This window comes from Amborella trichopoda, chromosome 2, assembly GCF_054954075.1.
Source record: "Amborella trichopoda isolate Santa Cruz 75 chromosome 2, AtrichopodaSantaCruz75HAP2 v2.0, whole genome shotgun sequence".
Taxonomy (NCBI): Eukaryota; Viridiplantae; Streptophyta; class Magnoliopsida; order Amborellales; family Amborellaceae; genus Amborella; species Amborella trichopoda.
In genome coordinates this window covers 13,482,014-13,509,314 of record NC_142337.1, presented here as the reverse complement: position 1 = coordinate 13,509,314, position 27,301 = coordinate 13,482,014, and the positions used below count along the sequence as shown (strand labels likewise).

The window sequence follows — 27,301 nt, the reverse complement described above, 5'->3', positions numbered from 1 at the left end:
AGTAGGATTCCATCTAGGTATCTTAGTTTCCATTAAGATATATATGAAATCTGTGGGATGAGAAAGATTAAACCAGAGCCATCCATCCCACGAATCAATAATCATGATTTTGTGTGGAAAATAGCAAATTTTACCCCCTTATAATTTGACCCATGTCCAACTTCATTTTAAATTTAAATATTGACCACGTTTAGTATTATCTAGATCTTCCAAAATCCATAAGAATTCAAATATAATCTCTAAAGAAAAACTCTCATTTGAATAGGAATCAAATCTTTTTAATTTTGAAAGATTCCCAACTAACTAAAACTATCATCTAAAAGTAGCACATAAAAAATTTGGGGCATACCACCCTAGGGGGATTATGTGGGCCCCACAAGGCCACATGTTTCCACAAATGGGTGGCACACACATAGGGCCTTGATCCTTGGACCCCACATGTGTCCTTTCAAGTTCTGAAAATTTCATAAATCCCTTTTAATGAATTTTTACAGCTGAAAGATATTTTAAAATTCTAAAAAAAAAATTAAAAATCACAAAAATATTTCTAATACCAAAATAAAATATTTCTAATACCAAAATAAAATATTTTAAAAGTGGACTAGCACCAACGGGAGAAAATTAGCCACAATAAGAGCACTCCACTTGACCCAATAACCATGATCCACTATTGTTTTCTTATCCAACCCAACAAAAACCCATGACCCACAGTCTTTATGCAGGGGCTCATGATTGGCTTGTCAAAGTTGGACACTAAACAATGGGACTAAGATCCTGGAATGTGGATTCTAGTCCCTCCCTTAAAGATCATGCGTTATACATGTCACCACAATACAAAAGGGGCTATCTTTATGCACATGTATATGGGTCCCTCGTTAGGGCTGCTTTCCAGAAGTGTGGCTATCATGTGTACATGCTGTGCAACTTTTTCCATCATAAAGTTATCATTTTACAAGCTCTCTTGGCCTTTAAAGGCCACGATATCCAATATTTATAACACAGATACTTTAAGAACATCTAATTTCACCATGCTTTTTGATAAAAAGAAACTAGCATACTGTAATTTTTCTGCAGCTTCTCATAAGATGCTAGAACTCAAAACCAAGACAGCATTCTCAAAAGTACTGAATATCATGCTTCAATTGATTGTTTGAAGTATTTCGGCCTTGAGAGGAATGGATAACCAATAAAAGACTTGCTGCAAACAAACTTATGCAGAAGGATAAATAAGAAGACAATTGCTATCATGGGAGAAAATGGAAATAACTTAACTTTTGCCACCATCAATCTTTAGGTAAGCATCTACTCACCCACTTTCTCTAAAAACTATGAGAATAATTCAGTAACAGTATATGATGCACAAAACAAATATGACAATATCTTTTGGCAAATTTTAATACACAGCATCCATTTCTAAGTTGCAATACATTATAGGTTACAAATTGATAGAACGATTTACAAATTTCTTCCGAGATTTACTATTTTCTTAAGCTGTTTTTATAAACTCTCATAGATGACATCAGTTCCTCTTCTCAGAAACTACCTATAACCAATTATTAATCTTCTCCTTAGAGTCAGCTGTTAGGAATATTCTTTTCCTTTTATGCTCATTCTTTCCAAGACTGAAATTAACAGAGGTTGTAATTACAGCAAATTTTACAATATTATTTGCTTTTTTACTTTCCAAGTAATGCTCATAAGGGGTAACAACTTATCGTTGGAAGGCAGAGCTTTGCGACCAAAATGGAAGATCTGTGTGTTGAATTGATTATCATATAATAGAAACATACATGGCACATAGTAAATTGAAAACATACTTACGTTTCTCCTAGCTATAGAGAAGATCTCATTAATTCTTGCAGCACCACTTTTTTCACTGTCAGTGAACTCTGCACCAGATGCAAAAACAAAGGGCAATCCACTTTCCTTTGCCAATGTTCGTGCGAAGAGAGTTTTACCCGTCCCAGGGGGTCCAGAGAGAAGAACTCCCTAATGAATGAGATAGCTCTCAATAAGTCATACTAGATTTCATGATTTTTTAAGGCTAAATCTAAATAAAGGATTCTTTCTTAGAAATAAAACTGATTCAAAGACAATTCTAAGGAACGAGTTGTGAAAATTACTCGAACAAACTTCACTTCTTTGTCAAAGTACGGCATAGGATTTCCCATGTAGATCATCAACTCGTCAAGAAGATCCCATACATCACCACCTAATATGACTTCCTTATACATGGATCTTGTTTCAGTAGTACTATTCACAGGCTGGAGGTTTTACATGATCAAATTGATGAATGAGTGAAAGAAACAAGAGGAAAAAAAAAAACAAAGAATAGGGTCCATTCGATTATCAAATTTCATTAAATGATCTTTTTCTTTCAAATGGTAATCAACCAAATTGAAATTTGGTCAATTGTCATGTGCTGTCTAAGAGTGTTTGATTGTGCTAATTGGAATTACAAGTTCTTCTCGCACAGTGTCATGGTGGCGATAATGGCATTAGCTGCAGCGCAATGGTGGTGGTGGTGGTGGTGGTATTGGGGCGGTGGTCGTGACGAGAGAGAGAGAGAGAGAGAGAGAGAGAGAGAGAGAGAGAGAGAGGGAGGGAGGGAGTAGCATCAGAGGAAAAAATAGTCCACACGATTTTGTCACAAATTGCAGTTGGGGGTTCAAATTGCAATTGATTCCCAATACCAATTTGAAAATCAAACACACTTGTAGGGTTAAATTTTAATTTGGTAGAAATTACAATTTGGCTGCCATTATCCTGGAATTCAAATGGGTTCACAATCTATGGAGGAATAACCATATTTTCACAACAGCAAAATATGGGAAAAAATCAAATTTAAATATTGAACCTGCAGTTACCATGATGAAATTTTCCGCATATGCCATATCAAATAGTTGCAGATATTTCTTATGCAGAAATCGTTGAGATGTGATATGCAAAAGCATCATGGATTCTCTTATTAGCCATAAAAGTAGCAACCCTGGAGCTAATGCAATCACCACTCGAAGAAGGTAGTGAAGTTGAGTTCTCTGAACCATATCCACCTCAGCCCCAGAAGATATGATGAACTCAAACAAGTATGGATCAAGAGGAATATCAACCTACAAAAGGAAACAGCATCAAATATCTATTGCTCAGGCCAACCATTTCACTAGACAAGGATATCAGATGGCTCTTTTGCAAGCAGATTCAGAAGAATAAAATGACAATCAAACTTACAACATACTCTAATGGAAATCCCTCCTTCATTGTCACGTAGATCTTTTTAAGGTCCTCTGAAAAGACAACAGCTGCAACCTGTTCAAGTAATCACCAGAACATTCAGAATTGCTGCATTTTGATGCAGTTCCACGTTAATCAGTGCATGCATACATTTTGCTACAAAATACTGGGAAAAGGCATATTCATTGCCTAAAAACTAAAAAAAACCACCCAATACGTATCAATTAAAGTAACGAAAAAAAACATTTGTTCCATTCTAATCTTAAACCAAAAATAGGTAGGGAACATATCAGGACAGTATTTAGAACACCTGCAGAGCACACACCCAGGAACTAGAAATATCAAGATAGTACCTGGACTTGTCAATATCTTTTGAAGACTATTTACCCCCAATTTGAATGTCTAGAATCATGGAAAAGTAAGGGGCATAGGTAAAATTACTTGGGATAAACTAATGACTAAAAATAATAATTAGATACAAGTCTGGTTTGTTTGAGTAATTGTTAAACGGTCCAAGTCTGATTTTGATATCGAGTCCGATTTTGATATCGAGTTTCTGGACCACCTGCATTATCCATGACGTTTTCCAGGAACTATCCCTATATATTTGCCAAACAAATACTAAGAAACTGACAGCAGAATCTCAGCAGCACGAGCCCCTGAAAACTGAAACAAAGTACAAAATAATGCAAGACAAAAGGGTAAGGATTTCACCTCAGAGGAATCCAGTTTTTGAAGGAAATACATGTATGGAAATTTTGGACGATAACGCCACCATCTTTTAGAAATCCATAAACCCCTAGTGCCTGCTGTGTCCGATACTCTATTGGCCACTTCTTGTTGGAGACTCTTACGAACTTCTTGCATATCAAAATCAACAACATATCTCGCATTTGATGAATCAAGTTCTTCAACCAGCTCATCAGCTTTCAGAATTTCTTTCCACTTGTGAAGCCTCTCCTGCCATGTTCCACTATTTTCTTGCTCTGTTCCTGTTGTACAAATAAGAACTCACAGTGAGAAAAGAGCTACAAGTATTTATTATGTGCACGACCCAGCCATGTTAGCCCCAGTGTACAAGAATCAGCTCCAATAATATGGGCTACAGAACGGTTAGTAATTTTGAAAGCGCTGTATATATTTATACATGCACAAACTTGCCCTGTGATCATCAACATCTACAAATTCTGTAATGCCTGTAGACACTATTGCCACGGAGGCATTTTTGTGGGAATTTGATTTCAAGAAACTCAGAAATGTGAGAGTGAAATGGGCCCCTGTAAATCCATTTCCTGGTACTACGATCAGAACAATATTTTGTGATTATGTATGTAAACAAATGAATTGTGGAAGCACCTTTCTGTCTACGGTGATGCCCGAGGAGGGATACATATATTAGGGAGCACATGTAATCAACATACTTTATTGCTTCTTCTTGTAATTGCCAAAAGACTTTCTATTCAGTATTTTTTGACATAGATTTCCTGAAGGGACCTGAAGGGATTGATTGTAACATGATCTACATATATGAGGTTCGAACCTGAACTCATGCATAATAACTAATTTATGCAATTATCCACATCTAACAGACAAGCAAAGCCGCATGCAACTCCACAAGTAAGCATCAGGCCAATCTAGATCAGGGTTACAATTCAATTTTCTGTGTCATGTTCAATTCACCTCTCCAACGGAAAATGGTATCTCACTATAACTTCTCCAAAACCCTGCGTATATGTGCCTTTTAGGCTAGAGAAGTCACTTGAATCAAAACCCTTAGAACCTTGCAATCTGAACTCCAGGGCTAGGTAATCCAGGGCATACCAAAATGTCATTTTTTGCCGAACCTTGACTTTTCAAAAGGAGTGGAGCCAGAGCCTCCTACATTAGGCAAGTTGGCCAGCTTGGATGGTCTGCTTTTTGAAACTTTCTCGCTTGTGTTGGTTGTTAGGTTGAGCAAGTTATAACCCCAAAATTTTTACTCCTTGCTAGGGGTTTTGCTCGAGGGAGCAGATTGATATTTTTCTCTGGCAGGAGCACAAAAATTATCTTCACTTAAGTGAATATGCCACAAATGTCTCCAAATGTCACAACCACAAACAAAATAAATAATTTGATATGCCATCAGAAGTTCTATCAAGACAACATCCCCATAATCATTAATTTGACTTTTATAGAAGTACCATAACACGACACTATGGGTAGGTACAACGCCACTCCAGCACCATCATCCAATATATTTGATGGTGCTGACTCTCATGACCACTTTTTACCAATCATCATGTAGATTATTACGGACAGACTTCTAAGTTTTTCATTTCTTGCTCCGCTTCAACTCGTTTTTACGCTTATCTACCTCTCTCTCTCTCTCTCTCTCTCTCTCTCTCTCTCGATCTCAAAAGTGGCTATGTGGAGTTCAAGGCAGTAAAAAAAAAAAATCTCTTTTTTTTTCTATTAATTCAATCTGATTTCACTTACAAGTGCCAAAAAAACATTGTTATAACTAAGAAACAAAACCCTAAATACAACCTAAGACCTTTTTACTCCCAAATTGAATAGCACAACCCAAGAATGAAATTCAAGCTTTCCCTAACAATTTTAATACAAATAATGCTATTGAAAATTCAAGAAACTATGCAAATACGACTGAAAAATAAAAGCTAGCATGTACCTAGGGCCACCCCCATAGAACTTACACACCCCAAACCATTTTCCTGACCAATGATGTACTTCAATCCAATTGGTCTTGCTGAATTATCAGAGTTGAGAAACTTCCTTAGGCAATACCTCTCAAACTAGGGTTTTAGATAGCATAAAACACAATTAGGGTTATTGGAAAGCCTTATGAACAATTAGGGCATGCCTTAAGGCACCCCCCTTTTTCTAGGGCTGGGAGTGCCCCTCTCTTTTCAAACCCTAACTAGGGTTAGGTTTGCCACCCCTTTTTTTCTTATGTGTGGCATGCCACCTAGAGAGAGCGAGTGGGGCATGGTGGAGAGAGAAAGTCAAGAGCAAGAGGGAGGCTAGGGCCTAAGGAATTGTGTAGAGAATGAAGGGGGGCCCCCCTCCTTATATAGGCCTCAAGCCCCTAATTATGCCTATCTAATTATAACTCACCATGACCAATAGGAGTTTAGGAAATTTGTGAGGAGAAATATCAAGAACCTTATTCTTTCAATATTTGACTTATTCCCACTTCTAATCTAATTGGGATTAGACCAATCCAAAAACCTTCTAGAACTTCCTGATTTATCTCTTTAAAAGATGTTCTAACTTAAAAACATATTTTAATTAAAATAAATTGTAAAACAAAAAAAGGAGAGGGGTCTGCCACCACTATGGGTGACATGGGCCCCACGACCCACCCATGGGATGTGGCATACATGTGGGGCTGGATTCAAGGACCCCACATGTGCCCCTACACACTACAATATTTTCAAAAATAACCTTTTAAAGGAATTCACAACAGAAATTGAAAGGTGGCTATGACAAGAATTCCGAGCTATAAATTCAAAAGAAATTCTTTTTTTCTTTTATTAATTGTTGGAAATTCTACCTAGAGGTGCCACCAATACAATAAACTCGACCTACTACAATCTAGGATCCTTATAAATAGAGAGCTAGACAACAGAAGTTTAGCGAGGGGCGTGGAGGACAATGAGAGAGATCAGAAATGTGAGGAATGAGGGGGAGAACCCCTTATTTATGGACCACTAGGGCCTAGGGCGTCCCAATCGAATTAGGAGTTCAACTTGAACTAAAATTATTTAGGTGATTTATGAGGTGAGAGAGAACTTTAATTTGATCCATTCATCTCCAAGATTAGCCTTCATAATCTAGAGTGAATTTGTAAGAACTTATCCCCTGAGATTTGACCCCTATCCACCTCTAATTCATTTAGAACTTTTGACTAATCAATTTTATCCTAGAACAATCCAAGATAAACTGGGAATCTTATCCTCTTACAAAGAGATAATTAGGACCTCTAATCAAATTATGACTTGATCAAAAAAATTCTAGATAATAAGAACGTCACTCAGATAATCTTAGCCAAAATATGTTCACTAAAAAAATATTTTATTACTTAAAAATTTATTTTGTTCTTTATTTTAAAACAAATCGCACATAAAGTAGGAGCCCCACTTAGTGGGACAAGTGGGCTCCACGTGATTTTCCCCATGTATGAGGTTGTGCCCTTCACCCCCCCATGTGAGTCCCACATACAATTTCAAAAAATACAGAAATACCCTCGTATTTTTAAAATTCCAGAAATAACCTTTTAGGGGTTTTCGGCCTTTAAAATTTGTTTTTAAATTTTAAAAATTTCCAAAAATTCATTGGAAGTTAGGAACACATTTTAAGTTGAAAAAAATATTTCTAGAGCTTCATAAAAATATAAAACACACAAAAATATAATTTAGAAGTAATAGGTACCTAATCGGTAAAACACAAATGAATATTAGGGTACTACCCGTGCCAGGCCCCATGATCCACTATTATCTTCTCAAACTAGACAAATGGGACTCATGATCCTCAATCAAGTGTAGGGGCTCATGACTAACCCATCAAAGTTAGCCAATATACAATAAAACCACAATCCCAATATGTGAACTACAGGTTTCCCCCTTAAGAGCAAGTCAAAATGCACACACAATACAAGGGGACGCTCTCTCTATGCATATATACACGTGTCCCTCTATATAAGGTTGCTTCCCAAAAATACAATCGTCATATGTACAATGTCATGCGGAAGTTTTGTTGATGATTTGATCCTCACTTTCACAGACCCTTCCTTCGCACACAAAAGACCACACAGCTCTCCTAGCCTACAAACGTCCTTTGGCATCTCTCCAACCTCAATAAGGGATGACCCACAATGAACCCTTAATGGGGGTGCCACATGCCTGGGGATAAGGATTTTGGCCATGACCCAGGTCATAGACTGCCCAACCCTATGTCAATCAGCCACAGTATACTCCTAATGAAGTGCACAAATCACTATAAAAGATTTTATATACAAGATCTCTAAGCCTTTAAAGGCCACAAACCCCAACAGAAATTAGTTTTAAAAATTCTAAAAAAAATTGCAAAAATATTTCTAATAATAAAATCTAAAAGTATGACTTGTACCAATAGGTCAAAATAAGTGACTATAAGGAAACTCCAGTCTCCACTCAACCCAGTAATCATGATCTACAACTATCTTCTCAAACCAACCTAATAAAACCCATGACCCATAGTCTCATATAGGGACTCGTGATTGGCTCCTTAAACCTAGCTAATAAATAGTACAACCACAGTCCCAGAATGTTGATTATAGTTCCCCCCTCCCCCCCCCCCCCCCCCCGCCCTTAAGAGCAAGTCAAGCACAAGTTACTATATTGCAAAGGGGACTATCTCTGTGCACATGTACACATATCCCTTTTGAAGATTGTTTCTCAGTAATACGGTTGTCGTATGAACATGCCAAGCTGAAGTTTGTTGAGGATTTAACCCTCACTTTCACAGGCCTACATCCGCACACACAAGACCACACAGCTCTCCTGGCCTACAATCCATCTCTAGGTATCTCTCCGACCTCTGACCCTTGGTAAACCCTTTTCGGTGGTGCCATATGCCAGGTATAAGGGTTTTAGACATGACCAAGGCGATAGACCACCTAACCCTTGGTCAGTCAAACATCATACACTCCCACTAGACTGTATAATCCACTACAAATGTTAATCACATGCTCTCACAACCTTTAAATGGCACAAAAACAAGCATCTCTCTCTCTCTCTCTCTCTCTCTCTCTCTCTCTCTCTCTCTCTCTCTCTCTCTCTCTCTCTCTCTCTCTCTCTCTCTCTCTCATATACACACATTTGTTTACTCTCTCTAAGGACTAAAATACCTTAAACTATGTTATAAATTATTTGGCCGTGAAGTAAACAATGACTATCTTGACCTTGGCAAGAGGAGCAGCAGCCAAGTTGGGGTCATTTTCTCATATTAGGATGAAATTACCTACTAGGATTTAAGGAATTTGTTGGGATGCCACCTTTGGTAAAAGACAACCAATAAAAGGTTTCTCCATGAGCATGCATGGCTTGATGAATTTATAAAGAACCATCAAAGGTGTTGAGATAGGCCCCATTTTACATAAAAAATGAATTTCATTTTTTATTTTTCATGAATTTCAAGCTTTAACCTTTAAATTACTTGGAGAAAGAAACAAATTACTCCTAAGAAATAAGCCAAAATATAATAAAAACCATGGGATGAAAGTTTCATATTTATGTGATATATCTACCATAGTTGTTTCATGTTCTCTATTTATAGTGATGGTGACTTGGGAGGACAAGTGAGGGAACGAGTTGCTGACAAGAGATATATATATATATATATATATATATATATATAGAGAGAGAGAGAGAGAGACGACCGTTGGATGGAAGAGAGAATGAATACTTGATGAGAGAGGAGAAAGAATAGGTGGATTAGAGACATAGAGCTAGAGAGGAAAAGGGAAAGTTAGGAGGGGAAGGAAGGAGGGAAAAGTTGGTGGGGTATGATGCAAGCAGCGAATTCTAAGCACTTTGATTTTGTAACTTCACTTTCCCTTTTCAAAAATTTATAATTTTAAATTAGAGAGAGCAAAAGAGATCCAAAAGTGTATAAATGATGACAAGAGAGAGAGAGAGAGAGGATAATTGGACAAAAGAGAGAATACTTGAAAAGAGAGGAGAGAGAATAGCTGGATGAGAGATAGAGAGGAAAGTTGGGTGGGTATGTCGCTAACAGCAATTTCTGAGCTTTGAATCTCACTTTTGCCTTCCCCTTTTCCAAAATTAAGATTTTAACTTAGAGAAATCAAGAGAGAGCCAATCATGAAGCAAAGGCAAAGGACAGAGAAATGTCGAATACACTTCGAGAGAGGAAGCTCAAAATGAGGCAGAGGGGAAGGAAACATAAGCCTTGAGTAAACAGAAAACGGAGCAGGGAGGAGAGAAAAGAATCATAATGAAGGAATTTAGAGAGAGACCCCATACTCTAAAATCTTAACTTGAACAGAGACTTAAAGAGAGACAAAAGCCAAGAACTGAAAGCAAAGGTGTGACAAAGTACCATAGAGAGAAAGAGACAAAGGAGAGAAGGGAGAAAGTGCTAGACAAAGCACAAAAATAATGAGGAGAGGGAAATTACTCGAGAAAGCATGGAAATTATGAGAGAAAAAGCACAAAAGAAAGCAAGGAAATAATTAGAGAGGAAGTACCAGAGAAATAAATGAAAAGGTAGTACATCTCTTTAGCCACAACAGCACAATTAGTGAGCCCACACTTCTTCTAATACCTATTGTACACCTTCATAACTGTGTCATTTAACATTTCTCCCCTAAACCTTGCTCCATTGTTGCAAAAAACTCATCGAATGTTCAGGGCCAAATGGCAAGCAACCAAATGGATAATGCATAAAATAGGAGAAGTCAAAACGATGACATCCAATGCAACCTTCATTCCCTATTTAGAGGTCGGAAGTTTGGTTCTAGAGAGAGAATGCAAAAGCTCAATCAATGTTTATAAAAAGGGTCTGCCCGGCGCCTAGGCACCCGCCTAGGCGCCAAAAAAAATATTTCCGCACGCCTCGACCTGGGCACCCAGGCGAGCTCCTAGCACAGTTTACGATTTTATTTTTTTAAAGTTCGCCCAAACGGGCAAAGGGGGTCATTTTGACCACCAAGTTTGTATAAAAGAAGTTTAGGGGTACAACAAACTGAAAAAAAAAAACAAGAAACCCTCAATCTTAAACTTATTTATGAGAATCTAAAGCAATTGTAGAGAATCGAAAGTACTTCTTGTGGATTGATAAAGTTTGTTTTTCATTATTTTTAGGGTGTTATTAGTGGTGTTAGATGACTTTTGAGATTCGTAGCTCGATTGAGATAACCAACATCAAAGATCCGAGATTGGGTAGAAAAGGTCAGTCTGTAATCTTTATTTGAATGTTATTTTTTCAATTTGAGATGTCTTCTGCGGGGTCTACTAGGGTTAGAGATCCAAGATGGAAATATTGTGTTAACCCTAATAAGAATGACAGAAATAAAATTATGTGCAATTTATGTGGACATGTTTCTAATGCCGGCATAAATAGATTTAAGAAACATCTTGCCGGTATTAGAGGTGATGTCACCCCATGTAAGAAAGTCCCAGATCTTGTAAAGAAAGAAATTTTGAAGTACATTGAAGCTGAAAAGAGTAAAAAAATTGCAAAAATAAAGGATATAGCAGAATTAAAGTTAGGGGCTCATATTTTTCATGATAATAGTGAAACTGAAGAAGAGTATAATGAAGAGGGGGAAGAAGAGGTAGCCATGGTTGGTACTTAGAGCTCTAAGATTAAGAGGGCTTTTGGATCTAAGAAGACTCGTACGAGAGGGCCTATAGATAGTTTTTTTACACCTAGCCCTGAGACAGTAATTGAGAAAGGCAAGGAAAAGGGGAAAAAATAAGTGACAATTGAAAATAGGTTTAAAAGGGAAGATAGAGTATATTGCTCGGTGATTTTACCAAGCGAGCATTTCTTTTAACACTGCTCGTTTGAATAGCTTCCATACAATGTTGGAAGCAATTGGGCAATTTGGGCCAGGTTTGAAAGCTCCAACTCCTTATGAGATTGGAGAGCTACTACTGAAGAAAGAAGTCAAGTACACTAATGAATATCTCAAGACTCATAAAGAGGGATGGGCTAAATTTGGGGTTTCTTTGATGACAGATATGTGAAGTGATAAGAGGAGGAGGAGTAACATGAATTTATTAGTAAATTGTCCCACGGGTATAGTTTTTTTGTGCTCAATCGATGCTTCCAATGATGTTCATGATGCGGGGCATTGAGGAGGTTGAGGAGGAACTTGTAATTCAAGTGGTCGTTGCTTCCAATGATGTTCATGATGCGGGGCATTGAGGAGGTTGAGGAGGAACTTGTAATTCAAGTGGTCACAGATAATGTTGCTTCCAATCTAGCTACAAGTAATTTGCTTCAACAAAAGAGACCTCTCATATTTTGGACTCCTTGTGCTGCACATTGCGTAGATTTTATGCTTGAGGCAATTGGTGAATTACCTCCTATTAAAGGAATTATTTCTAAGGCTAAGGAGGTTAAACTCTTCATATACAGTCGCATACTTACCTTTAGCATGAAGCGCAAGTTTACAAAAACGAGAGAGCTAGTGAGGCTTGGGGTCACTAGATTTGCCACTGCCTACCTTAGTCTACAGAGCATGTATAAGAGGAGGATCGCATTAAGGTCTATGTTTGCTTCAGAGGAGTGGAATAGGTACAAGTGGTCTAGAGATGCAAGGGAAAAAAGACACGAGATATTATTCTTTTGAAATATTTTGGCGTGGGGTGAGCAGTGTTTTAAAATACCGTCGCATCACGCGAGATGCGCTCGCATCCACATCAGAAACAGGCGCACATGCGCTTTTGACAGATGTGGCCGCATATGCGCCGCATCAGGACCGCATCCCACTGCTACAATGTCTGCCGAATGTTTTCCTGTTTTGCCCCTCGGGGAGGGGCAAAATGGTCTTTTTGACCATCCAAATGTTAGAGAAACTGTTTGGGGGGGTATTAGGGGCCCTAAACAAAGATTTTCAGCCACTTTTGTGGCTTTTTTTACATCAAATTGAGGTAAAAAAAAATTTAGGCGAAATTTTTTTTTTCATCGAAATCTTTGATTTGGCGGTTGTTTGATACTTGAATGTTCATTGGATGCGTTTGATTGTTGATTTGGAGATGTTAAGGTGAATTTATGATAAGAAATCGGGGGTTTTAGAGGTCGTAAAGAAATCGAGCAGTACTTCACAGAGTCGGTAAATTTTTTTTCCTTCTTGTACAATATTACTATTATACATATTTTTTGGGCAATGTCTTCTTCCCAATCTTCTAGTAATAAGGATCTGGCTAGGAAATATGCTAAACTAAAAAATCCCAAAGATAGAAATTGTGTGATATGCTTACTCTGTCGAAATACTTATATGGGTGGATAACTAGATACAGAATCTCCAACAGCTAATAGTTTTGAAGTTCATCATTAAACTAAAATACCTACTATCACATATATCACCTTCATATTTTTTCCTATGCATTAACTTATTTTCATATTTTTTCCTATGCGTTAACTTATTTTTTTAAAAAATTTTAGAATTTTTTTACATTTATTGACCACATCATCGCGATGCACCTGCATCCGGGCCGCATCGGCCCCCCACCACATCAGGGCCGCATCCCGCATTTTAAAACACTGGGGGTGAAGCATGTGATATTAGTAGTTATTCCCTTGATGAAGATCTTGCGCTTGGTTGATGTTGATAAGCCCTCCATGGGATTTATATATGATGCAATGGAAAGGGCTAAGAATGAGATTGCAGAGAATTTGAGCAATGATGCAGCGAAGTATGCCCCAATTTGGGAGATTATAGATGACAAATGGGATAGGAAACTCCATAGACCATTGCATGCAGTGGGGTATTACTTGAACCCCAAATTCTTTTATGCAGATGCAGATATTGAGTCAAAAGGGGTAATCATGGATGGCTTTAATGAATGCCTTGAGAAATTAGTTCCTGATCCAAATATCCAAGATAAGATATCAACTAAAGAGCTAATTTCGTACAAGTATTCTTTGATGTCGTTTGGGAAAAATATGGCATTAAGGCAGAGAAACAAAGACGAACCAGGTAATATTCTTTTGACTTATGTAACTTTGTTTTATAAAATATAAATTTATAATTTTCTTTCAAGTTCTGATAATGTTAAATACCTAAATTAATTATAAAGGCTGCCCACATATTGCAGCCCAATGGTGGAAACAACATGAGAGTAGCGCTCCAAACCTCCAGAAGATGGCTATGTGGATCTTGAGTTTGACAACTACCTCGTCTGGTTGTGAGCGCAATTGGAGTTCATTTGAGATGGTATTTTACTATTTTATTATTTTACAATTTTATATGTTTTTTTTGTTTATAAGTTCATTTTGTAATATAGATTCATAAAAGGTAAGAAGATCATAGACCTATAGTAGTTACTTATGCATTATTTTTCCTTATAGGTGCATACAAAGAGAAGAAATAGGCTTGAGCAAAAGAGGCTCAATGACTCGGTTTTTGTTTGAGAGAATCAAAGACTCAAGGAGAAGAAAAACCAACCTATGAAGGACCCTATCTCTTAGAAGGACATGGAGAATGCTTCAGATTGGCTAGTTAATGATCTTGGTACTGAGGAGGTCTTCCCTGGGGAGGGTTTGACATTGAAAATGGTCGAGGAAGCAAGCTTCTGATCCTAGGAGGGCCACTCGAGCAACTTCTTCTGTTGGTACTTCAAGGAGGGAGATAGAGGAAGAGGAGGCAGATTCAGAAGAATATGTTGAAGAGGGTGATGATTCTGATGATGACGGCCTCAATTCTAATGCAGATGAAAGCAATGAAGATGATGATTCTGATTCTTATTGATGTCCTGATTGTCTTATCTCTGCTTTTGAAGTAACTTTAATACTTTATTGCACCATTTTGGTTTGGGCTTTAGACATTTGGAGTTTGAACGATTTTTATTTAGTTATGTGATTTGCAATTTTTTTGCCTTTTTGGACTATTTCGTTGTGTGGTTTACTGAATTTTTTATAGTTTTGGAAGTCAGTTTGTTGATGACTTGGACAGTTGGAGACTTGGATGGTATTATGGTTTATTTTATGGATATGGAATATGGAGAATATGAGAGTTACAGACCTAGCCTATTAGACTTTTAAATGTTTTGTATGGTTCGAAATTTTGAATAAGTTTATTCTCAACCTGATTACCTGAGAGGCTGAGACATGTGATATGTCAGTATATAAAAACGTATGTTGCGAACTTGCGATATTTTCAATTTCAAATGGAATAAATTACAAATTTTGACACAAATATATGCATATATGTGCATTTGGATAGCAAATATATAAAAAAGACTAAGAATTTGAACCGTAGGGCACCCGAGGTTCTTGGCGCCAGGCAGGCCGCCTAGCGTTTTTTGAAACCTTGAGCTCAATATGCTCTAAATTAGAGAAACAAAGGGAGAGTTCAATCTTTCTTATTTTAAAGAGAGGGGGAGGGTCAATCTATCCTTTCTTAGGGAGAGGAAGGGAGAGATCGGCTCTCTTTTGTGCTTTTGAGACAGAAAGGTGAGCTCAATAGGCCCTTGTATTAGCGAGGGAGGGGGAGGCTCCTGTATTAGAGACAAAGGGAGAGCTCAATCAGCTGTATTTTGGAGGAAGGGGGACTGCAATCTATGCTGTTTATGAGAGATAAAGGGAGAGCTCAGCTTTCTATAATGTCCCTAAGCTTCCCAATACAGGGGAGAGCAAATATCGTTCACATACGCCCTTGGACATATACCAAATGTTTTGCCCATCATTATTCCACTATTTTCCTATATCAATGGGAAATGGTCAATTTGTGAACCACATAGGTTGTGCATGAAAATATCGTAATGTGTTTACTCATGAACAAAGGCGTAATACAAGTCAAACTGGTACACTATAGTGGTATGCAAAAGTAAAGTTGAAGAGTTGCACAATGGAGGAACCTTGAGGTCACCCCATCAAAAGTTGAAAACCAATTACCTTGAAGCCCATGAGACTAAAATGACTAAGCAGTTTTACCTATTGCACTTAGGGGGGATATCCTTCAAAAAATGCTTTTGAAAATTCTTTCGAAACATTTAAATAGCTTTAGAAAATTCTCAAAATATCTTGAAAGGGGGACACGGCCAAAATTTTAACCCCTTGTGGCCCCCTTTGTGGAAATGGAAATTTATTTGGTTACTGAAGGTCTGACCGACCAAAAATCAATTGTAGACTTAATTTTTTAAACGCGGTTTTTGTCATGATTATTTAAGAATATTGTAAGGTTTATGTGTTTTCATCCCTAGGTTTCACTCTCATGTACTTTAGAAATTCTATTACATAGAGGGGACTACAAAGAATAAAAAATTTTAAGTACCAAAAAACAGTAAAGCCCCTACTATTCAATGACCAAATCATCCCATATTTTTAAGGACCATTTTTAATTTAGTTCTACAATACAAGCCCCAATAATGCATTTAATGTTTTGTATAATGACAGGCCCAATGGTTGCGGACATCACCTTCTCATAATGAAGTACAAGCATTCAAATCTTTTCTCTCATATTGGAACCTCAAATTCCATTTGCGTTTTGCAACATTATGCTCTCGTATTGGAACGTCAAATTCCCTTTGTGTTAAGCAACTTATTAGCTTACATTGAGAAGTTCATATTTGAACTATAAAACATTTATACATAAACAGAAAGCTCATGTTAAGAATTTTCATGGGATCCTCTTTCACTTTTGAAAGCACACACGAGTTTAAACTAAGGATATGACGATGAATATTGCTTTAGCAACAAAGTTTTAACAAGGAAAAAGTTTAAATGAGGCTGCAACCTTATACTCCAGAAGTAAGGTGCACCTAAAAAATCTAGTAAAAAAGAGTTTACATGGTTGGAAAATCTACTAATTGATTATCTCGACCTCAATATATTTGGATATAAAGAAAAAAAAGAATTTCAAGGCCTAAAAATAGTGCATCTTGTAACAAGTTATCTGGACCGTCAATTTTCAAGTGTTTATCAATCTACTAGATCGGCACAGTTTATAGAATTTTCAATTTCATAATTACGGTTAAACATGGATTTTCAAGTCATCGTAAAGTTTCCGACACCGAAACTACAATTTCTAGCAAAATTTAGAGGTGCGCTTGTATAGTATAAGGAGCGCACCTTATACAAGCCTCACCCTTTTAACAACATCACTTTTACCTATAAAAAAAGTGCATGAGTTAAAACATGCGAGGCACATTCTATCTAACTTAAGAAAGTTGCCTATATATAAAGCAATAAACTGCACTAGTTGAATGGTGTTTATATCAAGGACACAGTAAAGCAAGGTCATGCAAGATATCCATACACATATCGACATGCACAATGAAACTATATGCATGTGCTTAAATTATACATAATCAGTATGTATACAGGTACAGTGGCAATTGCACGTGTGTGTCTACACATGTACACATTATAATCAATATCAGCCTTCTACTTTAGAAACTAACAAAGAACAATAGTGCAAAATCAATAACCAATGTTTAAAAACATGACGAGTGCGATTATAACTTACCCAAGTTTCTCGGACCCTAGGTGTTGATTAGTGTTGAAAAACCTCAGGAACAGACAGAATCTCACCAGTTCTCCAAGTTACTATGTTATTTTTCTAACAGAGAAAGCCAACACTTGTTGAGACTCAACTGAATCCGACCAATGACATGGGCTGAAGCCCTACCCAAGTCGAAGTTTTCAATTGTCGATAATTAACTAAGCTATAAGTACAATAATTCAAATCAAAAGCGAAATAAATAACAATGAAAATATGTTAATCTAACCTCTAATGCCTAACTCTTCCTTTAATTCCTTTCTTTGTTCTGGGTCCAAACTTGTTTCTTGGTCAATCATTTTTGCCACATCTTCCTGACTGGGAGCTGGATCTTCTTCCCAAGCATCCTCCCCCACATACGAGTTATCATGAATAAGTATCCCATCAGGGCCCTCAATGAATTTTTTCATTCGAAGGCCCTTTGGCATTGTCTTCCTCCACATACCCTTTTTGAATCTGCATATGATTACAAAATTAGAACTAGATGCAAAGAAAACAAAACAATACAAACGTTATTTTTATGAACAACATAAAAATTGGATGGTCAATAAACAACATATCCATAGATTAAGTATAGAAAGTATAGATGGGATGAGGACATTAAGATAGATAAGTGGCAAGGCAAGGAAGGATAAAATTCAGAATGAATACATTCGAGGGTACTTAGAGGTAGTTCTAATAAGCGATAAAATGAGAGAAAGTAGATTTAGGTGATTTGGTCATGTGCAGCACCGCCCTAGAATAGCAACAATTACGAGGGGTGATTTGATTCAAGTGGAATACTCTAAAAGGGCAAGGGAAGGCTCCAAAGGGTACGGCTGAAGTAGTGAGAAAAAATACGGTATCTTATGGTCTGATTGAGGATATGGTCCTTGATAGAGTGCAATAGCGGAATATGATTCATACAGCCGACCCCAAATAGTTGAGATAAGGCTCAAATCATGATGATGATGATGTAAAAATTGGCTGGCCGAACCAAAGAATAGCACATTAAACAATTAGCCATTCGTCCAAATTGCAATCAATCAAACCAATTCTGAGAATAAGTCCACTCCATGTTTTAGTCAATGAGAACCTGGAAGGCAACTTAAAAGACAAGCGCTCAAGAAAACCTAATACAGGTAATAATAGGATACATGAACCAAAGACATTCATTGAAATGATTACATATAATTTGTTGAAGAAAATAATTGAAGTCAAAATCCCAAGCTTCAATACTCCATATGATGATTAGATACAAAAGACAATTCATGATGTTTTGATGGAAAAAGAAAGAATCCATTATTAGATTTTCTTTTCTTCCTTTTTTTGAGAGGTAGGAATCTTTCGCTAGAGATAATGAAGGAATCTATGAATATAACGACCTGTTTCCTCAACATACCCAGGAAACCATTTAAATTTTTTCTTTTGAGTGAAAATGATGATATCAATATAGCTAATGAAAACATAACTTTGAATGAGAACAAGAACATGTAAAGCAAAATAAATGATCATCATCCTTCTCAGGCACACATAGGAATTACATGTTAAATAGAAAGAATGCCATTGTCTGAAAACTATCAAATTGAAAGGCTTTTACTTCATAGAGAATCACAAGAACCAACAACAAGGGTTTCACTTCTTCAAAAAAAAACATACTTAAAGGCTTGCTGTTGAGCACCAGACACAGTAAACCGTTGTCCATGTATTTGACGAAGACAACAGCTTCCTACGAATCCCAGACCATTTAATCTTTCATATCACTATTGCTAAGGTGTAGATTTTGAAATTACATTTCTATCTGGAGAGCCAACATCCAATAAGCCACCCAAATCCTCAACATAACACCCAAAGGTTCAGCAAGTAGGGTCTCTGGTCTCTAAACCAAATCCTTAGGAAAACTTAGGAACCACCAGCTACAACAAACCTTCATCCATGCATTTGACTGCAAATACACCGCACTCCTACAAATCCTAGACGACCCTATCTTTGTTCTAATGTATATATTTTGAACTTATAACTTCTCTGACCAATGGCATCAAGTCCTTCAATTTGCCATCAGCTACGTCTATCTGAAGGGGCAGCATCTAGTTACGTCACCCAAAACCTCCAAAGTAACACCCAAAGGCTCCACTAACCCCAAGCTCAAGGGAAGAGCCACAATTCTAGACCAGTTATCTGAATCAGACTTAAATCTACAGCCATTTCCCAAATTAAAATTCCCCAAATCAATACAAATGCAGCTCTGGAAAATTATGTATCACTTTACTACTTGCTTCCCAAGCTCTTATCTCCTTTTGTCACCCATTCATACTTACTACCATGGGTTAGTGACGTCAGGGTGAAGTTTACAGTTGAAATAAAAGAGTTAGACGGTAGTTAAAGTTGTTGAAATTTAGCTGATCCAGCAAGATAAGAGGATGACGGGATGGATCTGAGGACTGAATTAGGGCAAATTTGTGGTCTAAACTCAAATTTAAGAGCTAACGGTTTGGGTATATAGATGTTGTATGGAATGAGGTAAATTAGCTGAGGCAGAAAATTTTGAACTATTGTTTATGCTAATGCTTGAATTGGTCAAGGATTTGGTGGTGGGCATCTTACATGGAGGTGTACCACACGAGGGTAATTTAGAGAAGGTGCCCAAGTTTAATGGGGAGAACCTCGAACCCACAAGCTAGGGTTTTAAGGAATCCCTCAAAAAATTAAAGGAAGCAGGACTCTCACCTTTGGAGGAAATTGTTCCAAACCTAGGAAATTGTTCCAAACCTAGGGCAGAATTGTACAATCAATGTCTCCATAGAAAGAGTTGAGGAATCTCTCCTCTAAAGGTGGCCTCTCACCACAATTAAAGACCCAAAAATTTTATTACTCAACTTCAATGATTTGGTCTTTGGTCATAGGCCTACATAGGTCCTTAGATATGTTGGAATCCCACTTTATTTGTCGAGAAATAGCACTCAAGCTATCTCTATTTTCCTAAACTTCCTATTAAATTTTCTCAAATTTAGATAATTGGTTCCTTCATTGTTTTAGATAATGTCGATCTAGATCACGAATTGGTGAACACTGTGACAATTTCTGATAAGAATCGGCGCATAGCAACTACCAACTATGGGCTCGCTGGTCCTCGTTCACAACTTGTTGCCGCATGGTTGGGGGTTGCAGATCATCGGCCAACCAAACACTCGAATCCTGGGGAGTATGGGAGCAATCCAAACTTTGCTTGGAGGAGAAGGGTTTGAAGGAACCGGGGAGAAGGCTTAATAGAAAGAAGACATAATGAAAATCCCGGTTTGGGAGGGGGTCCATATTATTTTATTAGACTTAGAGAAAAAGGTTTAGCAAAAGGTCGTGAAGGGCTAGAAGGCTTTTGGTCTCAACATCTGAAAGCGGTCTTCTAAAGGTTGGGCTCTAGAAAAAAGATTGCTAAGAGAAATGAAGGCAATCAGCTACCATGGGAAGTGGAAGATTGGAGATTTGCAAGAGGTTTGGCCACAAGTCCTTAAGAGGCTACTGCCCGTTTTAGGCGTCTGACAAGAAAGACGGCACATTTCATTAGTTAACCTTTCTAATGAAGAATAAAAACCAACGATAAGAGGTAATGACACTTATAAACACTAGAGGACCATTGCTTAGCCTCTTAGGAGAAAGAGCTCGTAGCACAGTGGCCATGGTTAATGGAAAACTGCTTTGATCATCGAACAAGACAAGTATGAATAAGGCTGGGAATCTCATTACTGACAACTTAGGGATAAGTTACTTCATGATAGAAGATCACAGTCTTAGCTCATAATAAGAGATTAGGGCTTGGCCTAAGTAAGGGTGGCAATCGGGACTCAGAGACCCGAGACCTTGATGGGTAGACTTAATCTGGATCCGGATATGTGTGCAAGTTTTGGACCCGAATAGTATTCGGGTCAGGGTCCAGGTCAATGTGGACCCGACGCGAATTTTATTTACTTACGTTAAATTATATTTAACACTGTTGTTATCTTCGCGAAGCTCCCGAAGTCTTCGGATCTTACTTCAATAATGAGGCAAACCGAAGATTACTTACTTGTTAGTACTATTAAAAGTTTAAAACTTTCCATAAGCAATGTAAACTTGTGAATGCCACATACACCAAGAAAAAACAAAAAGGAAATGCCAGCTCTTCATATTGTGACACGTATAAAGAGAATTACAAACAATCCCCCTTTCATACTGTAACACGTATAGAGAGAATTCAAACAAGGCAGTACTGCCTCACCTAGTCCGACAGGCTCAAAAACAGTCAAAAGGAGTAATAAAGGATTGATTTTTTAAAAAATTTGTAAGCACTATTCTAAGTACTTTTCATTATTATTCTGATAATTCTAAGGATTAAAATATAACTTTAAAAATGATAGTACTAAAATAATATTTCAACCATCATATTTATTATTAAGTGTAGAAATAAATTTATATAATATTAATTTTTTATTTTAAAATTTTTATAATTAAATAATAGATTTCTATGTATTTTAAATAAATAAATAAGAACCAAAGTCTTCCCCCACATCAGCCGAAGCATCGCATTGCTTCATTTTTTTAGACCAAACCAAAGTAGGGTTCGAAGCGAATCTAACAACATTGACATTTAGAGTTATAACATTTAAATAATGCAATATATTTAACATATATATGAAATATGTGTTTAATCCCCATTGTTGTTCTCTTATAAGATGAACAGAGGGGATTAATCATCTCATAACTAACTGTACGCTCTTCTTTTTAGGGTTTCAAGCTTTCTCTCTCTCCTCTCTCTGTTTTTTATTTTTGGGTTGGAGCTAGATCGAGTCCGGGTCCCTTATAAACAATTTGTGTCCGGGTCCGAGTCTGGGGACTCTGGACCTATTCGGGTCCAAGTCCGGGCCAGGGTAGCCCATTTTTGGGTTGGGTCTGGGTTGCAACCCATTGCCACCCCTAAACCTAAGCTACTTTGGCTCACTCTAAACAATAATTTCCCTAATACTATTAGGGTGCGGTTTCTATAAGGTTGCAACCTTAAATAATCCAATTAAGGTGCACCTTAAAATTTTATCATAACATGTAATTTTGTTATAAAATATTCTTAGCATTATCTTAAAACCTATTTTCATACCTAATTAGAAAATTTTAAATTCCAAAAATGGTCAAAGTTAAGTAGATCTATAAATATATGAAAATCTTGAAAATGGACAGTCTAGATAATGTATTGCAAGATGCACTATTTCTAGGACTCAAAAACTTTTTTTTTTCATATTCATACATCTCAATGTCGAGATGATCAATTAGAGGGTTTCTTCAACATTAAAACAACATTTCCGATAGATTTTTTAGGTGCATCTGTGATTCTACAATTTAAGGTTGCAACCTTATATAAACTTTTCCCTACTATTTATTTTCGAATTTTACACAACCAACATTTCTCCTAGTATGTCCAAAACAAAACTCCCATAGGTGTTAATTCAATGGAATCTTGGGTACCACAAAACACAAAAGCATCAACTATTGTCCATAAAAAAAGCTGTTATGACTTAAATAATCATGATTCTGGATTTCTTCAAGTGAACATTGTATCATTAGTTTCCTCAAAACATTTAAACACAATGATCTCAGAGAATAACTAAAAGTCTAAATTTTTAAAATAGCCCGCCAATATATGCCTATCTACTAATCTCCAATGAGCAGTCTGGAATATTAGTAAGTGAGAAAATAGGCCAACCCACACACATGGAAATTAACAAGAAGCAAGCACATGTACTTCAAGAAGACGCGGTTATAAGTAACAACTTAAGTCAAATAATTATGGCCATCTTATAGAATGCATTTCTTTCTAGCATATACGAATACAATGTGTTGGAAAACCATTTCTTTCTAGGAATGGGCTCAAGGCTAGGTGGTAGGTTTGTGGGTCACCACGACATGACATCTTGAGTTCCATTCCTATCACGGTTAAGAGACCCCATCCCCACTGAATTATCCCAAAAATAAAAAATAAAGAAAAAAATTATTTCTTATAAAGCCAGTAAAAGAGAACGCCACATTTAAATGATATGAATAGAAATTGAAACAGCATCAAAACAAAACTATGCTGATGATGTCCTTACTTCCTCACATTAATTGGTGATGGTTCAGGAATCAACGCCTCCATATATGCATCAGTCAACTTCTGTTTGGCCCCACGATCCAGCCGTGGAACCGTGACAGCCATAAAAATCCCATGAGAAGTGACCGCCAGTAGAAAAGTATACAACAATAAAGCACCAATTCGGGCAGGTTCCCAATTTTTGAGGTCCTGAAGAAAAACCAGCTAAAATTTATTCTTCCATTTATCAAAACAATGGGTTCATTAACAAGCAACTAACTTGATTCAAATGCCAAATCCAAGAGGATACAAATTCCAAACAAAGTCAAAAGAGAATGACAAGAAGAATTACACCTCTCTATTCCATGAATTCAAGAATCCCATTCAGGCAAAACATAAGATGGCCTATATTAACCACTCTTCAAACCATACATCCTAATATTCCTATTCATTTCGATCAGAGCAGGTTCACATACTACAAACTTTCCTAGTGTAATGTAAAATCCAAAATTATGATATAGGGAAAAAAGTCTAAACAAAATGTCGACCCTTTTTTCTCATAAAACTACAATTTCAACCCCAAACAAAGTCTCAAGGAATATGTGGTGACAATGAAGGAGAATAATAAACTTAGAAAACCAACACATCAAAAAAAATAAGGATAGCAAAAATGCAAAAACATCTTGATTCAAATAAAAAATGCGAACATACCTTTGAATCATTCAGTCAAAACAATAAACTTGATTATTAACAGAAAAAAGATTACCTTCCAATTATCCCATTTATTCCACTCAATAAACTGTGGAAACCACTCCACCCTCAACCTCTCGAGTACCACATTCCCTCGCTCTTTAGCTTTCGAAAATCTCTCCATAAACCCATTTACCCTAGAGTTAGCCGCCTCCACATCGAAACCAGTTTCTTCTTTGAGCTGCTTGCCGAAATTCGAGAACAAGCGCTTGGAGCCTCGAGAAACGCCCTGGCTTATTTTCTCCCAAGAAAAATTTCTTAGTGGGTTGTCATTTTTACCATTTTCGTTGGAAGCAGAAGCACGGAGATGGATCCTCCTGTGAGAGAGTCTCCTTTGAGAGGTGAAGAAATTCAGTTGGTTGAGAGATGGAGAAAGGTTTAATAGCAATGGGTGGGTTAAGTTTTGGGTGAGAATGGAGGAGAGTGGAAGTGGTTTAAATGGTTGAGAGGACATGGCTTGAGAGAGAGGCAGCCCTGGAGAGGAGGCTGGTGCGAATGAGAGGGCGGGAATGGAGGCACCGAGCTATGAACTCTGGGATTCAGAAGGGTTTATCATCTCAATGCATTTGTTGCACGGGTACCACCTTCCATGTGCAAACGACTACGGGAAGTTATTATGTAGTGTAGCGTAGTGCCGAACAGTCCGAACCGGAACCCGCTGCACTCCGGTTAAAGCCGGTTTTGCAATACTACTTAATAGACGGCCCTCTTTAAAAAAGAATCGGTATCAAAATCAATCGATTTGATGTCGAACTGACGATATTTTATTAAAACCGGCTGGTTTTCAGCTAATCGGACCGATTCATCGATATAATGGCATTTTAGAGTAAATAACGGTAATTTATCGATAACGATGTTATTTTGAAATACAAACCGTTATATGTAGTAGGAAAAGTGTGAATCCAATTCTTCTCCTTGTTTTATTCAGTTTGCGGTCATTTTTTGGTTTTTTTTCATGTTTTAATGGTTTAAATCACTATGTAATAAATATAAAACAAGTAATTTGGATTTAAACATTAAAAAAAAAAGAGTTTCTTGGATTGAAATGGTGGATATTTTAGGTTTTTTAAAATTTCGGCCATTATTTCAATAATCTCCTCAATACCTAATGGTTCTTAAAGAAATTTGAGCAGTTTGATTGCTATTCGAAGTATTTACTAGATTCAAATTTTAATTTGTTCATAAAACAAAAAATCATGGGTTTATTTTTGCCCAAAAAGCTGCTTCTCCGAGAACCTGTGTTCTACCCAAAAACACAGATTTTTGGTCCATTTATTAGTTTTTTTTTATCAAATTCAGTTGTGGATTTTGATCATTGGGGCTTCATATCTCAAATAAAATTGGCATGTTTATTTATGATTAAATAATTTTTTTTATATGAATTTTTTCATTGCACCATATCATGAAAATTTCATAGATCTGAAATTTTCGCCTTTTCTTCAATTAAATTAAAAATACCGAATATTTTTTAACAATATTTAGTACGTTTGAAAGATGATTGAAGCTTTTACAATGTATGTATGCTCCTTTGTTTAATTATTCAAACATTGAGGGTCGTTTGTTGATCGAAATGTTGCTTCATTTTTTGGGTTTTTGAAAAGTCGATTTTCTTAGAAAGATGTTTTTTGAGAAAGATGTTTCTTAGAAAGATGTTTTCTTAGAGATTTTCTTAGAAAGATGTTTAAGAAAATTATGTTTTTTGATGAAATTGGGAAGTGTTTTTCTATTTTTCTAAATAAATTATTTTTAATATAATTATGATTTTTTAATAATATTATGTTGTTTGATGAATATAGGAATTGTTTTTCTATTTTGCTTAATAAAATTATTCTTTTGATAAAATTATTTTTTTGATGAAATTGTTCTTTCTTTTTTAAAAGTGCATGATAATGTCTCTCGAATTTTTTAATTATATTTTTTTAAGTTGATATAGTTATATTTGTAATGATGGAAGTGAGATATTTTGCTTTTTTAAGTCCATGTAAAAATTTGTGTTGCCTTATGTTCAATGAAAGGCTACACTTTCATATATGTGCTTGGTTCTTCTCTTTTTTCTTTTTTTTTTTTTTTTTTGTTCATTTTCTATCAAGGTTTTTTTAATGTTATGGAAAGAGTCTTTAAAAGATCAGCTAATTTTTAAAAAATCGGCCATCTAACTTAGGATCGATCACTGGCCAATCCCAATATGGCTCAATTCTACAAAGAGAGATAGAGAGTTTTACAAAAGTGATCTTAATTTCAAATCATCCCTCATTTTATAAATTGATTTTTCTAGAAAAAAAATCATTTTGCTCAGGGAAATCATGTTTTTTGTCAATATGGAAAGTTTTTTTTCTATATTGCTTCATAAAATTATCTTTCAAACAAAATTATGTTTTTTAATAAAAAAATTATGTTTTTTGATGAATATGGGAATTGCTTTTCAATTTTGCTTAATTAAATTATTTTTTGATAAAATTATGGTTTTTTAATAAAATTATGTTTTATGATGAATATGGGAAGTGGTTTTCCATTTTGCTTAGTAAATTTTTTTTTAATAAAATTATGGTTTTTTAATAAAATATGTTTTATGCTAAATATGGGAACTGTGTTTCTATTTTGCGTAATAAAATTATTTTTTGATCAAATTATTTGCTCTATTGTTCTTATTTTTTGATAAAATCAATGCACAACACACTGATATGGATATGATAGATACATATAAGAACAGTAGAACATATCATTGTGTTGTGCATTGATTTTTCGTTTTGTTGCATATCATGAGATGTACTTTTTGTGAAGCATGCCTTATTTAACTTCATCGAAAAAATATTGTATGAATTATGCTTTATTTTTATTGCTTATCTGAATTAGTTGGCATTTTTATTTCATTAATAGCATCGAGGTACTTTTATTATTTGCAAAAAAAATTGCATAACCTTTCATTCCTAATGTGAGCAATTTTTGCAAAAAAAAAAAAATTTCATGTAACGTTTGGGATAAATATGTTAATTCTTGAAAAACGTTACATGACAAAA

At 36.2% G+C, this 27,301-nt stretch overlaps 1 protein-coding gene across 3 annotated transcripts in view; it reads right to left on the bottom strand.

Annotated features, from left to right (window-relative positions):
- Positions 1-24,875, bottom strand: part of FTSH12 (FTSH protease 12) — an 80,993-nt gene extending 56,118 nt beyond the window's left edge. For 2 of the 3 annotated variants that reach the window (XR_016049215.1, XM_011630175.3), the window contains exons 1-8: positions 24,301-24,875; positions 23,557-23,744; positions 17,694-17,920; positions 3,946-4,223; positions 3,229-3,306; positions 2,868-3,110; positions 2,124-2,264; positions 1,822-1,989 (exon numbers count right to left, since the gene is read on the bottom strand). Coding sequence is in view for 2 of the 3 variants with exons in the window: in XM_011630175.3 (XP_011628477.2) it covers positions 1,822-1,989; positions 2,124-2,264; positions 2,868-3,110; positions 3,229-3,306; positions 3,946-4,223; positions 17,694-17,920; positions 23,557-23,744; positions 24,301-24,738 (1,761 nt within the window). In the remaining variant the exon portion in view is untranslated. The remainder of the gene's footprint in view (positions 1-1,821; positions 1,990-2,123; positions 2,265-2,867; positions 3,111-3,228; positions 3,307-3,945; positions 4,224-17,693; positions 17,921-23,556; positions 23,745-24,300) is intronic. The other variant, XM_088858098.1, reaches the window with a different exon arrangement.
- Between the last annotated feature and the right edge of the window lie 2,426 nt (positions 24,876-27,301).